Source organism: Lichenostomus cassidix, chromosome 2, assembly GCF_008360975.1.
Source record: "Lichenostomus cassidix isolate B80296 chromosome 2, HeHo_3.0, whole genome shotgun sequence".
Classification (NCBI taxonomy): domain Eukaryota; kingdom Metazoa; phylum Chordata; class Aves; order Passeriformes; family Meliphagidae; genus Lichenostomus; species Lichenostomus cassidix.
The window spans coordinates 123,653,311-123,668,562 of NC_139482.1; the positions used below are offsets into that span (position 1 = coordinate 123,653,311).

General features: G+C 40.1%; 1 protein-coding gene across 1 annotated transcript; it reads right to left on the reverse strand.

Annotated features, from left to right (window-relative positions):
* Positions 1-5,398: 5,398 nt before the first annotated feature.
* On the reverse strand, positions 5,399-15,208 carry ZFAND1 (zinc finger AN1-type containing 1). The gene is made up of 8 exons (XM_085053106.1): positions 15,104-15,208; positions 14,053-14,095; positions 12,742-12,781; positions 12,256-12,383; positions 12,069-12,170; positions 11,119-11,245; positions 6,042-6,197; positions 5,399-5,899 (listed from the first exon to the last, which is right to left on the reverse strand). Exons 1-8 carry the CDS (start codon positions 15,156-15,158, stop codon positions 5,729-5,731), a joined length of 822 nt encoding a protein of 273 aa, XP_084909232.1. The 5' UTR covers positions 15,159-15,208; the 3' UTR covers positions 5,399-5,728.
* Between the last annotated feature and the right edge of the window lie 44 nt (positions 15,209-15,252).

The following is a 15,252-nucleotide window of genomic DNA, read 5'->3' on the forward strand; positions in this document are numbered from 1 at the left end:
CGCCCAGGCTGCGCGCTGCCGCGGGCTGCACGACACGCACCGCGCGCCGCGGGCACGCGCAGCCCCCTCAGGGCGCCCGAAATGGCGGCTGGGGCGCGAGCCGCACTCACCGCCGCCTCCGCGCCGCTCCCGCCCCGGCGCAGGCGCCGCGCGAGGCCCCAGCGCGAGCCCGAGCCCGAGCCGAGCCCGCCCCCGCCGCCCGGTGCCGCCGCGCCTGCGTGTGAGGGAGCCCGCGCCGTGCCGGGGCCGGCGCTGTCGGTTTGCAGGGGAAGTGTTGGAATCAGGCTTTGATGTCGACTTCTTGTTGATAATTGGACGTGGCAGGGCGGAGATACGGTGAATGCTCTCCCCTGGAGCACGCGATTGGAGTTTATCATAGAACTGAAAGGATGGTTTGGGTTGGAAAGAGCTTTAAAGGTCATAAGGAGCCCCTCTGCCGTGGCCAGGGACACCTCGCACTAGAGCAGGTTGCTCAGAGCCCATCCAGCCAGACCGCGTTCATTCCAGAGGTGGGGCAGCTGCGTTATCTCTGTCAGTGCCTCACCACCCTCACGGAGCGAGAGCTCACGGGAGTTCAAAGGTTTTTGAAAACAATTTGCAGTTCAACTGATGCATTTTCAATATTAATTAAAATCATATAGAGGGAAAAAACTTTCCAAGCCTGACTGACACTAGTTTAATTTTTTTCCCTGTGGTCTTTTGAGCGTATTGTCTGTCATCGAGTAAAGGCAAAACACTGAGGGCTTGGCTTGTCCTCACAAATTGCAACTGATGAAATTTACTGTCTTACATAAAATGGTGATCTGGGTAAACAGGACAAGGGTTGCCATTTGCTTTATGCTTTAAATAATAATAAAATGTCTACAACACCAAAAGAAGCAGTCTTACCCCATTTCCCCAGTGCCAATCCAGCCCACACATAGGCTGAATGGGCTTAGTTGTGTCCTTTCCACATCAATGAAGATAAAGTTTCCACTCTCACCAACCCTGTTGTGTAAAACAAAACACTGTACAATTCCACATTTCCTCCTCCCAATCGCATAAACAGGAATAAGCCTGCTTTTTAAAGTGTTTACAGTCGTTAAAGAACTACAGAGATGATAAGCTGTGCTTTTACTGATTATTTTGCAAGTTGTTCTCTGCAAGGTTATACCAAAAGCATACAGCCTGTTGAAAGAGGCACTTTGGCTCAGATTCGGTTTTTGTTGAGGCAAGCAGCTGAGCATGCCTTAGTGCAACCTATATAGGACTGCATGAGTGTTATGAAAAATGGCTTCTTTGACATCATTAATAGTATACTTAACATCACAGCCAGGGTTTTACAGGAGATTTCAAATTCTGCATTCACCTTAAAATCAGCAGAAGTAAAACAGGAATGCCTGAAGTTCTCTCCTAACAAGTATAAGAATTTCCCTTATCCAAACCACAATTTCTATTCCAGTTGAAATGAAATTTTGTGTTTTATGTATGAGGCTATTAGGAGGAGAACTAAGCTGCAAGGTGTATTTTTATGTGTCACCTGATAAACTGGATGAACAGACATGACCTATTGATAAAAAGGTCTGCAAACCAGACTGATTACACCCCAGGATGCATACTTTTCTAAAACAGACACAGAAACATCAAATGGTGAAAATAAAAGTACAAGAGATTACTGCCTGATTTTGTAGTGTGATATATTATTTCTCATTTAACACAGCATTGCGCAGCTGATATAATAGGTCAGGTATCCAAGCAGAATTGAGCCCTGGTGTTAATACAGCACTTACCAAACTGTGTTGCATATATTACAAATATGTGCAAGGCAACTTTGTAGCAGTGTTTGAACTGGAACAAGGCCAGGAACTGCTACCAGGAGCCTCTAGCAAAATGTTTGCAAAGCCTTGAGTTTGTACATTCTCTAAAATTACAGGTAGAGCAACCAAAAAGCTTGATATTCACCTATTTTTGTAGTTTGGCTGGAAGCACTGTTTATTATAAAATCAGGAAGTATTTCTCTTGATAAATTCCTCTTCTCACTTGCATAATCTTACATACATTTTCTTTGCATCTACTAGAGGTTAAAATTTTATTTATTAACTTCGAAGTGAAACAATTCAGCACCTTCTAAACACAGGCCTGTAAAATTAACAGTGGTTTCAAATGCCAAGTGACTCCTCCAAAGTGTTGTTTTTTTTTTTTCAAATACAATTGTTGAACTTTCGCTATGAAAATGTACTAAGATAATAAGTTTAAGAAAAAAAAACCCCACCAAAAATATATACTTAGTAAGTATGTGTTTGAATCTAAACAGGTAAAATGAGAGCAATTCTAGCCTAGGCAAGATACTGAAGATCCAGAAAAATTTCTGCTTTTGTTCCTATTATCATTGATTAGGGTGGAGTTTTTACCTCTTGTCGATTATTTATCTGTCAGACTAGCTTAATTTGGTTTTGATTCTCAGTTTCTGAAAACTACATGGAATGAGCTTCTATGTACAATTCTAGACACATTCCTGGAATAAGATGATAGTGAAAACTTTTTGAAGTCTTATGAACTGTGACTTGCCATGTTTGTACTGTCATTTACAGGCTGATAGCCCGTAGCCATTACTGGCGATTGATGAAAGCAACCACCCTGGTAAAGCCTTTGAGGTCTCCCCAAAGATTTATTTCCTGCATCCCAAGTCTATTTTCTCTTTATCCACAAAAAAAGTTATTTCAATTATTTTGCCTGCAACTGCTGGGGCAGAAAAATCAGAGTCAAGAGGAAAGGTGTAAGTAGAGAATGAGGATTTTCTGCTGAAAAAGGAAAATTACCCTGTTGCATAGCAGCATTTTTCACTAATATTTGTAGCAACAGTGTGGGGAACAAATTCTGTGTAAGGCTCTTCCCAGCTCACTGGTTCCACAATGTTGGTTAGCCTCTTACCGCATATTCTGTACCAGAGTAGCGTAAGATAAAAGGAAAGATGAATAGACAATTGCAGAGGAAAGGGAGGAAAATTAATAACAAGGGCAAAGAGGACTGTCCCTCGTGTACTGGAAAGCAAGATAACTGAGAGACAGGCAGGGGAAAGCAGAAAGATCCTCCTGTACTTTTTGTTGATATCCAAAATATCCACCACTGAAAACTCTTTCCTTCATGGAAACCAAAACCACCTTCCATTGTGTGACGTCCACATCACATCCAGTAAAGTAATTTATCCATACCTAAGTAATGTTAAAGCTACAGTAAAGAGTACCATAAAGCAAAATAAGAAACAACAGTGACAGGCTTACTGAGCTCTTTTTGGGGTTGAATGCAAGTCAAATCAATACTTAGTAATCCTACATATATTCCTAAATTGTTACAAAGGAACTATTACTGAGCAGTACTGAAAACTCTGACCCTACAGCCACTTGAACAAGACCACATTGCTATTCTGCCAATGGAGAGTACTTTTGAAGAAGATGCCAGGCAGACCCCCCTTACATTGTGATTTTTTTTTTTTTTAATTGAAGCTGTGCCTAGAATGGGTATGTCACACATGACTGTCTTCAAACTGGGACAAATGAACCACAATCTAATATTACAGATAGTGGACAATGGTTCCCTTTAGGCAAGCACCCTCTGGAGAAAAACCCTGACAGTTTACTGTCAGTTACTGAATGTGGTAGCTGAATGGGCCAAAACACCAAATCCAGATTTGTGCATGTTCAGGTGACTGTGATGTGTTGTGCACCTCCACTTGCAGGTCTGAGTACATCTCTCCACCTCATGTCAGCTCTCTGAACCAAAGGTCCATTTCTCACAGGACTACCAATATTTCTTAACCTTATACCCCCTACCCTCTTCATAGGGTTTCTCCCCATTTCCATGTATGTCTTGCAGTGGCAGGACAATGACCCTGAAGTGCATCATAATAACATTTTTGAACAGTGTAGACATTCAGTCTCCCTGTGGCCCAGTTACATTTCTGAGCATTACTGGGTACATTCAGTCACAGTGCTCGTAGAGCTGGAACATCCTTGCAAACATGAGAACTGCACATGAAGGTAATTGCCTGAACGAAAGGGCCTCATTTTCTGAAAAAGAAAGGTAGCTCTTCCCTTTTCAAACTTACTGAAAGGTGAGTCATACATTGAGCAGTGAGTCAGGCTCTGGGAGATAGAAATTTCTCCCACTTGATCTGAATACTGTGCTCCAATCACAAGCCATTAGGTAATTTTGGTAGCAATGGATCATACCTTCCATGGTTCAGCTGAAAATCTTGCTAAAGCCTCTGCAGTATCTGATGAATAGGTTTGCTTCAGTAGTTCAGTCACACTGCACAGCACAATGGAGCAGCAGAAACACACTACAGCTTTGCAAATGAAGCTTAGGCTTGAGCCTTCCACTCTCTGTTCACATCCCTTCATCCACTATCCTTTCTGTCACTGCAGGATTGCTTTTCCACCTCCTAATTGGAGGACATTGACTGAATAATCATCAACAGGTAAAAGCAAAGGACGAGTCTTGAAAGGGCTCTCCTCCTGTAGCTTAAATTGAGACAGGCTCAAAGGCCACTGCACTATGAGTTTTTAGATTCTAACAGGCCTGTTCAGACAGATAAAGCAAGGCTCCTTTGTTATAAATCAGGACTTATGGTTAGGAGAGTGCTGGTTCTAACATTTGTAGTTTTATGTTTCAGTAATTCAAAACAGCTGTAACTGTGATAAACATAATCTTGTGTTTCTTCCTTGCTATGAATTTTCAATCCAGCTTTGAAAGACATCAAAATTCATCTTTCATAAAAAAATCTTGTGTTTCTTCCTTGCTATGAATTTTCAATCCAGCTTTGAAAGACATCCAAATTCTGGAGTCTACCAACCAATGATACTATGAGTTACCTTCTCAATAAGCGCTAAGCAAGACACCAAAAACTGAGAAAGTCTTCAATTGTATAGGACATATGCACCTATAGGTGTAACTTCTTTAATGTACAATCACTTTACACAACCACTTTAAAACTTGTAAGTCTACCTTGCAGACTGCTGAAGAGGAAACAATAAAGATTTACCTAAGGTTGGAAATGCCCAGATGAAACTGCAAGCTGTTGAATGCTATCCTGCCAGTTGAACTGTATTTCTTCCTCTCTTACCATATTTCTTCTTCTTTTACATAGGAATTAGATAAGAATTATTTCAAGTTCTCTTTTATCCCTCACCTAATCACACATCGAGATTTACAAACAGGAAGATACCTGTATGAATTCACTTTTGCTCCAGAAAGCTTTCCTTCAAAATGTCATTAAACTATTACAAGAACAAAATGTGGACCTTGTGTGTAGATAGTGCTCGTTTCCATACTCAATCAAATCTGTTCTTGTAGATGTAGAAGAGATGCTGTGATGGTGTAATTTGCTTTTTTCCTTCAGAAAACAGAGACACACTGCAAGTTTACATTTTCATTGTTTATTAAGAGATACTGTCCCCACCATTTACACAAAAATAAATAAAAAAATTAAGAAAACATTCTTGATTTTATACAGCTCAATAGAGCAAGAATTTATCCGAGAATGTCAATATCTGTAATATTAGTTATTACAATTTTCCTTTCAGGACATAGTTCTTCCATCAGTTGAGCAACTGAGAAATTGATGGAAAGTGTGTCTTTACAATGGAAGACAGACTCTGGCATACCAGTGATTTTAAAAGAAAACTGGACTTGCTTGAATACCATGCTTCTAAAAAATATCGGGTTTTTTTGTTTTGTGATAATTTATTGACTAACTAAAGTAGGACTCTGTATCTTCTATAAATAGAACATTGTTATCAAGATACTCTAGAATTATATTCCCTCCATTGTACAGTGGATAGTCTTTATCAGATAGCCATGTTTCCAGTGTGTGTTCAAATGGCAAGGCTTCTCCAGAGGCAGTATGGCATAACCTCAATTTCTGTAAGACAAATAGCACAGAAATTAACATCAAGATTTGCCTGTCCAAGATGAAAGAAGTGGGGTGGGAGAGGGACAAAAGGCTAAAGAAAACTAAAACCAAAATGCAACAACCTGGAAAATGTTTGTTATTGCTGACTTACCTGGGACGTTGATTTGTTGTTGTCATTTTTAAGGCTTGCTAAGGAAGCTGCAAAATCTACTACTTTGCCAATACTCCACTTACTGCAAAAGAACATGGGTTTGCTTTTCTCTTTGCTCCCTTTTGGTAAAAATACTTGCAAGTAAATTCTTTCTGTCTAGAAAAACATGAAAAATACAACAAAAAAATTATCCACAGAAGAAACACATTCCAGTCATATGCATCTATCAGTTTTTCAGTAAAAAAACTTCAAACTTCAGCCCCAAAATTACCAACTGAAATTTGTTTTATTCCATCAGGACAATTTTACCTCAAAATACAAATAACCAAGATCATAAAATCCAATCCTCTCCAGCTACAGGCACATGTATGATGGACAGTAGGTTCTTAATGGTGGAGAGAACATATTTTCCCATGAGTCCCACAGCTACACTTATACATAGATAGACATGAAAAGGTATCTGCCCTTGGGAGAAAAAGGTGAGTTTGAATAAGCAGTATTTGTTTTTGGCAGCAGTACAGTGTCTCAAATTAGAATGCAAAAGCAGTTAGAACAGTTCACTGTACTAGAAATGCCTCCTTCCCAAACCAACATTCAGATCATGACCAGCTAATCCTTTATACTGTACTGTATCCTCCTTTTATGTACTAAACATTCTTTCTACTAGACTGGAAGATTTGTTTAAGAATAATCTATGTCAAGAGTAATCTATGAGGGAGAGAATCTGAATGAGACTGGGGTAAAATATAGCAAGTATGACTGCTATATATTCATCATTTAGGATCATCCTTGCTGAGTCAAAGCCAGACACTATCAAACAAGACAGAAATCTTCTTTTTAAAGGATTGATTTATGTATTCCCTAGGAACATATGGAACTACCTTAACCATGTTCATAAAAGTGACTCTGAATTTCAACTTACGCATTTTCCTCAAAATTTGAGTGTTATCCTCACATAAGAAAACCTTCAACATCCAGTAATATTACAAAGGGGCCAAGGAAGCAGGACCTGAGTCTTCCTCATATGTAAATGACCACAACTTGTAGGACAGCTAACCCAACAGCCACCCTATTATGGATACATACTAACATAACTCAACTGCTGTCAGTATCCCAGCTCATTCCTATGCTTGCTCCTCCAGTTCTCAGGATGACTAGAGAGAGTTGTTCAGCTTGGAAAAGTGAAGTTGGAAACTTTCTGCTGTTGCATCCCTATAGCTATGGAGCCTATAGCGAGAATATGCCTCCTGGAATTTCTGTGCCATATCTAAGAAAACACCATACATTCAGGGACACAACAGTGTTTTGCAGCATTGCCCTCCTGTTTTGAGCTGGTCAGTCTCCAGAGGGACAACTCTCATCAAGTCTGACACTGAAAGAAGCAGTCATTGGCAAAAGAAGCTAATTGGAAAAAAGAGGCCAGAGAAATTATATTTTCAGACATCCTGGTTTTCCTGAACATAGAATAAGAAAGATCAGAAAGGTTCAAAATGGTTCAAAATCATTCTCAAAGTAGGGGGAATTTAAAAGTTGGACCTAACTATAAAGGCATGTCAGTTTGCTCCAAGACAGATTCGATCAACCTTGAACATCCCAGATGTAGATTTCACAAATTTTCAGAACAGCTTGTTCCAAAGTCTGACCACCTTCACTGTGTGATCTTTTTTCCTATTACCTAATTGAAATTTCACAAGTTGCAGCCTGTTCCTATTGCCCCTGTCCTTTTGCTGTGCACCTCCGAGATAAATGTGTCAATCTTCTCTACACAGTGATGAAGTGAACTAATATGCCTAACAGGCATTCCAGAAACCTCATATTTAAAAAATTTGTCATCAAACTGGAACAAACTGGGCAGAAGGCTAAAAGGGGTCTAGGAGATATGCTTAAATAGAGATGTGCTGAATGTGAACAGACAATTTATCACTGAGATTTATTGCTATCCTAGGTGATTAATCAATTAATATCCAATGAGAAAATGACTGGTAAAAGAAATTCACATACAATGATTTGTGTTACACTATTGAGAGCTTACTGGCTTAGGAATTAGAAACCAACTTTAAAAATTTTCTTATATGTATTGAGGGTGGGTTTTTAAAATTCCGTTCCACAATATTTGAAATAACTCACTTTCCTCCTAACCTACATTTATTACAGTGATACTATTTGTGAAGAATGCTGCAAGCAGGTCTTTGTATTATGACTACTGCTTAAGCAGAGTTATCTAGTTTCTAAGCAAGTATAAAGAAAAATTCATAAGAAGACTCAACAATGGAATAGCTGTAGCTGTTTTTAATAGTTAAATTCCAGTGTATTTGGAATTCCAAAGTATCTGGAAGTGTTCAAGGCCAGGCTGGGTGTGGCCCTGAGCAACCTGGCATGGTAGCAAGTGTCCCTGCTTGCAAGGGGGTTGGAACTAGATGATCTTTAAACTCCCTTCCGATTCAAAGCGTTCTATGATTCCATGATGTTACAAAACGTACTATACTAAGATAAAACCTAAAATAATACTATCACAAAGAATGTTTTAGATATTATAATATCATTGTAAGAGCCTAAACTTAGTGTGCTCCAACTTAACAATGTGGTGAAAAAGTAATTTTAAAACAGTTCTTTTAAGAGAATGCATAAGTGCAGATCTAAAGTGAAACACTTGATGGAAGAATTAAGGTATTTCTAAACCTAGTAAGTGGAAAAGACTTGAACATCAGGTGTGACTGGCCATGGCAGTGAAAAGCAATTTGGAATCTGTAAAAAACTGCAAGAATCAAAGAAATTAAAGGCTTCACAGTTTGCTTACAAAAAACTACAGTTGCTAATGAAGGAAGGAGAGAAGGAGGAAAAACTATTCACATCCCTACCTAGTAACCCTTCCATAAATGGCATCCCATTCAAACCACAAAAACATCCTGATTTATCTCCAAATAGAGGGCAGTATCAGGTAAACAAGGCAAGGGGATCAGACTGGCAGAGGTAAAAGTGGCGCTACCCTCTGCCACTTGAGGACTGAGTCCCATCCTTTGGGCAGTAGTAAATCATAAATTGTGACTTTTTCATTGATACTGCAGCACAGTTAGTCATTATTCAAACAGAATCATGTCCTGGAACTATTCCTCTGAAACATCAGAAAATAGTAACTGGAGTAAATTGAGCAGTGGTTTCTTATCCAGTTGTTAAGGTAAAATTGGAACTCCCTTTTGTCTCCCTCCATACCCCAAAACCAGCAAATGCACTCCGGAAACCTAAATACGTTCAGTATGGATATTCTGTGAGCTGGATTCAGGGGAACACCAACTAGGCTATTAAAACAATTGATGAATAAACAATGTCAGAGCCCCAGACAGGAGGTCACCTTTTCTGGGGACCAAATGGATTGTGGGCAGGAAATAAGCCTCCTGGTCCACTTGGCAAATTAATTATGTTGGACTTCTCCCTTGGATACCCAAGGGCTGGCATTATACTCTCACTGAAGATAAAATAAGGAGGGCTTAGAGAAAACTTTTGCTTGTAGTAAAGCTGATGGTCTTACCACTCTGTCAGCATTTAATCAACGGTTTGCTGACACTCCCATGCCCTCTGCTGTGCAGTCTGACAATGGCATTCATTAAAATGAAAAAAAAAATCCAGGAATGGTGTGAAGATAACGGAGTTGAATGGATGTTCCACCTGTCCTACAAACCTCAGAGTAATGGCACAGTCAAGAAGTGGAATGATCCACTAAAGTGAGCTCTAGGGCAAAGTTTCCGCATGGAAAAATGGAGTAAAGCCCTACTTAAAGTTGTTTGATGTTTCAAGTAATCAGCAGATGCCCCAGTGGAACAAGCTCATTTTCCTGCTCTCCAGCCAGTAAAATTTCTAATTAACTCTCCATTGTCAGCCCTTCTCTTTTCTCAGGGTGACAATGTTCTTATTAACTACCCTATGAAGTTTAAAATACCTGTCCCTTTACTGACTACCTAAGTTAAGGGCGCATGGAAAACTGATTTTAAATGGGAACTCCCTTTCACTGAGGTTGGGATAATTCCCAAGAATGAGTAATTTCTTATCATTTCAGGTGATGAGTGAAACTTAGCCAGATTCTTTGGACTGAAGGAACCTGGAGCGTGCCCAAGGAATCATCACTTTACCTTCATAGAAACCTCATCTGTAAAAAGATTATCACAATGCCCACTGTATTGTACTGACCCTTGTCTGTACCTCCTTCTTCCCTATTCCACAAATGGGATGATAATCGTGTCATTCAGTTTATGAAAATCAGTTCTCAAATGGGTTTTTTACACATACAAATGGTATTGTATATACAAAACCCTTGATCTTCGGATACTAATTCTGGGTGAGTAGATGAACCTGCACCTGAAACATCTTGGTACCAATCTAAAATGGCATACTCATCCCTCAACCCTCCAAATTATCAAACTCAAAGTTTTAAGGCACATTCTTATGATAAGACTGCATTGTCCACTGCAACGCCCCAACTTATGAATTCAGCCTGCGTGTGAAAACTAAGCAATTACATGTTTCAAGACTATATGATCTGAAATATTGATATTGCAAGTATTAAGATTTAACACAATCTGCAGATGGTCCAAGTGAAAAGGAACCACAAGCTAAGATGTGCTATAAAATCCTGTGCTGCACTACTCACAAAATTGTGCTGCAGCGATTCTAAAAATCCTGTTCTAGTCTAGTAATAAAATTCTATGCACTGCTGATCACCAAATTCTGCTAAAATAATAAGCTTTAATACAACTTAGTGCTGTCATCATTCTGCCAAGAATCCCCAAAAGACCCTGTTTGTCTCTGCAGTGCTATGTGACAGCCATGTGGCAGGCAAATACATTTCTGCTATAAAATAATAGAATTTGACTCGACTGCTCCAAACTCCACACAGACCTCTTATAACAGACTTAAGACTGGTGAGATTGCTTTTGGGTACCAGGCTGAAATATACATTTAAGTGACTATGATCTTGAAAAATTAAATCCAAAACCAAGTTGAGGGAACTAGATGAAGATCAAGCAATTTAGAAAACTTTCCATTTCCTTTGAGAATTCAGTTATTGAAAACAAACATCACTGACCTGAGGCAAGGACTTGTCCCCACACGCGTGCATTTTCAGTTTCATTAATGCCACTTTTGCTGCTGTCTCACTGTTTTTTGCTCCTTTACGTTTTTTGCTTTTTGCTTCCTCACTTTTTTTAGAATCTGAGAACAATATTATTCCTGTTAGTGTGATCATTCTGACTGTTTCCTGAGTATATCATATGACATAGACCCAATTAGTCTGTTGGGTCTCATTGTATCTCCAAGGATCCTATCCCTTTTGTGTCTGTTCATATCCTCCCAAGGTTATGTATCAGGTACTCCTAATCAAGAATATCTGGAATTTTTACAGGTCTAGCAGAATTCCTTTACACTGAAATACAGATGAACACAATCATAATGTGAACACAGCCTGCAAAAGCCAAATATATACAAATTCTTAAGTTTCTACACCTGTGACCATCACAGCATTTATATGGCAACAGTTTCAGGTCCTCCTTTCTACATATAACCCCACTGTCTACTGGGCAGTACTGTTTACTCTCTTTCCCATCCTAAAGCTTGTTTAAAATCTGCAAAACATTACATTGTAGAATCAGACTTTTCTGGCCGTCTTGTCTGTGTAAGTGTGATCCCAGCAGACTGACATGCACATCCAACACAACTGCATTTTTGCACACGAATTAATATGCAAGTAATAATGACTAAGTACAATTCAATATATTATAGTACTTGTAGAATGACAACAAGGCAATAATGCTAAAAAAAATCCCCTGTGCCTAATTTATTCTTTACAGTTTCTTTTTTATACTGTTGTTTTGTCTCAGTTTAGATGAACAGTATTAAATGATGACATGTAAATTTGGGGCGATTTGACCAAGAAACCCCCATTCTGTCTTCTTATTTGTTCAAACCTGACCCTTCAAAGGAGGCCAGAAGCTCAAATAGCATTCTGAAGAAAATATAAGAAAAAGAATATATAGCCCTCTGTACTTGCCTATAATATGTTGAACGAGCTGCTGTGTGGCAGCCATTCGAGGTTTTGGGGTGTCCAGCTTCTCACATTCATGGTCTGATTGATGACGATGTCTGTAAGCAACAATGTAAAACTTTTATTGCCTTTTCCATGCATTAATGAATGAATATTGATGTTTAAATGCTCTGTTCCACTCACCTGAGGCAAAAATGTTTTTCACAGTAAGGACATAAAACTGGCAAAAGCTCCTTTCCATTGCAGTCCTTGTATGAGCATGGGTAAGCCTTGTGCTGATCAGGTTTCACAACATTGTTTCTTATATTCACCTAGAATAAGTACAAAATATTTTGTGTAAATAAAGAGATACTACAGATAGAAGTTACCATCCCAACTTTCTCAAAAATCTGTGCTAGCTCTTGATTCTATGGGCAAACCTGATCCAGCTATTCTCTCCTACTTTTGCCATGGCTATGTTTAGCTCAGAGGTAGAAAAAGAACCATCATTCTACTTGAAGTTGATTTACTTCTGAGAGGCAGAAAAAGAGTAGATTCATTTTTTTATGCTTTTCACATTCTCAGTTAAATAATTCATTCTTATATACTATGTGCATTCATCTTGTCTGAAAACACACAGCTAAGTTGCATGAATTTTAATTTTAAGGTAGTCATATATTATTGAATTACCTCAGAACATCCATGAGCATCCCGACTCCTGTGCTGAAGGCTTTGTGGAAAAAGAAGAAAATATCACACTGTTATCAACATTCCAGGGAAAAAAAAAAAACCTGTATGTGAAAACATTTAAGTGTTTAAAGAGTAATCTGATAAAGTTTTATCATGGGAACACTTGAATTAGATAATGAATCTTTTCCTCAGTTTGTTCTATCCTATGCATTTCACATCTTGAATTGATAGATCATATTCTTTCTCAGTATTTAAAACATTTCGCTTTTAGCACTTATGCCTCAAGATAAGCAAACCATTTCATGAGAATGAAGATATTAGCATGCTTAAGAGTTCAAAGCAACTGGAGTTTGTCTGTTATAACAGATTTTCAATCACCTTCTATAACAGCAGAAATCCCTTGAAGGCTTCTGATATGTTAGAAGCGAAATCTGCCCTCAATCTCTTTGAGTTTTTCTCAGCTGCCCTCTGCTAATCTGAACTGTAAATCAAAGTGCAGGCCCCAATTTCAACCTTGCAAGAAACTTCAAATTTTTTTCTAGAGGAAAACATATGCAGCCACCTCCTTTTATGACAAGGTCACTCATTCAGTTGACTTTGGGAAGCCAGCAGATGTGGTGTTTTGCATGTTAGCAAAGCTTTCGACACTGTCTCTCAGAGTGTACTTCTGGACAAAATGTTCATCACACAGCTAGACAAGTCCATAGTACGATGGGTGAGCAATTGGCTGATGGTTTGGGCTCAGAGAGTCACAGGAAGTGTGATTGCTTCAGGCTGGTGGCCAGTCACCAGTGGAGTTCCCGAGGGCACAATATCAGTGCCAGCGCTCTTTAATATTTTTATAAATGAACTGGATACATGTTATGCTTGCCAATCATAATAAACTAGGAGAAGCTGTGGACTCCTTTGAGGGTGGAGAAGTCATACAAAGAGATTCTGGATAGACTAGAGAGCTGGGCAGTCACCAAGTCACCAAGTGTATGAAATTTAACAAGAGCAAGTGCAGGATTCTTCACCTGGGATGAGGAAATCCTGGTGACCAGTATACAACATGAGGAAATGCAAAGAAGCTGCGTCATGGGAAGCTCAGGCTGAGCATTAGGACAAGGTTCTTCAGAGAGGTGGCTGGGCACTGGAACAGTCTGCCCCGAGGAAGCAGTCATGGCACCAAGCCTGCTGGAGTTCAGGGCGAGTCTGAATAACACTTAGTTGTATGCTTTAGTTTTAGTCCTGTGAGGTGTAGGGAGCTGGACTTGTTGACCCTTGTGGGACCCTTTCAACTTGAGATACTCTGTGATTCTATGAACTTACCAAAAGATACCTGAACAGCCATCACATACAAAGGGAAGAAAATCTGAAACAAAGAGATTTGTTTTCAGTTACAACAACATGGTTGTAGTTTTACTAATAATTTCTAGCTTAATTTTCACATGATTAGCTTTTGCTTACTGGTATCACAGGGTAGGTATCTTTATAAGAAAACTTAGCAAATGCATCTATCCTTTACCTTAAGTGGATTTTGTTAACTCCCCTAATTAGTGTTACAGAAAAACATATGACCAGTTAAATTATACTTAATTACATTCCGGAAGTTGAATTAGGCTTTAAATTCAAATTATTTTCAATATCAAACTATGACACTGGAACATTTGTCTAGCCATCAACACTACCAGTTATGTTAAAAACTGAATTTATTGCGAGACCACTCAAAACACTGTTTACTGACACTGGACAACTTACATTTTATTTTATGGGTTGCCAACTGGAGGAGATGCTGTCTCTTTGGAAGGGACAGCACCTCCTCCATTGGACAGTCATGATGATCCTGCCCCTTCTTGACATCTTATCATACATACTGTCCTTGGGTGATTTAAACTTCACACACTTCCTAAGCCTCTGTACACATCCCCTGCCTACCACATACATGCTTACAGATAAAATCACTTCGCTGTCTGCCGAACTCTACCACATCACCAAGAGCAGCAAATGCCAGCTCCAACCCATTACTACACTTCTCCATCCTCCAGATTTTATGTTAATAGACCACCACGCAACTGGACCACGGAGCTCAGGTCATGATCATCACGATCCCTTTATCTGAGTGATCCCATCAGAAAGCTGTCGGTACAGGCGGTTCTGCTGCCTGTTTCTCAGAGGCTACATTTCTAGTAACACTTTCCCAGATCAGTGAAGGCAAGCAAGTGTGAGGAAGGAGCTATCAACCACCCAGTGACACAGCCGAGGCGACAGGCCCTGGCCCGGGACCGTGCAGGGCTGCAGCAGCACGGAGGACACCCCGAGCGGGGGGCACCCCTCGCAACCCCGCCCCGCCATCGCCGGGACCCGCCGCGCTCTCCCTTACCGAGCTGGCGGCAGTCGGGCACCCCGCAGTGCTGCCCCACCTCCAGCTCCGCCATGGCCGCGGTACGCAGGAGGCGGAGAAGCGGCGGGGCCGTACAGGGCTGGGCGGGGCTGCGCTGCTGAGGGGCCGGCGGGGTCCGCCCCGGGGCG

Bases quoted from the DNA above. Each gene is read 5' to 3' on its own strand.
- ZFAND1 (XM_085053106.1), bottom strand. From the start codon at position 15,158: ATGGCGGAGCTGGAGGTGGGGCAGCACTGCGGGGTGCCCGACTGCCGC. The intron at 12,782-14,052 runs GTAAGTTCATAG...TTTTCCACAAAG, and splicing joins GGCTGTTCAGGTATCTTTTG to CCTTCAGCACAGGAGTCGGG. The intron at 12,171-12,255 runs GTGAGTGGAACA...TGTTGCTTACAG, and splicing joins GAAAAACATTTTTGCCTCAG to ACATCGTCATCAATCAGACC.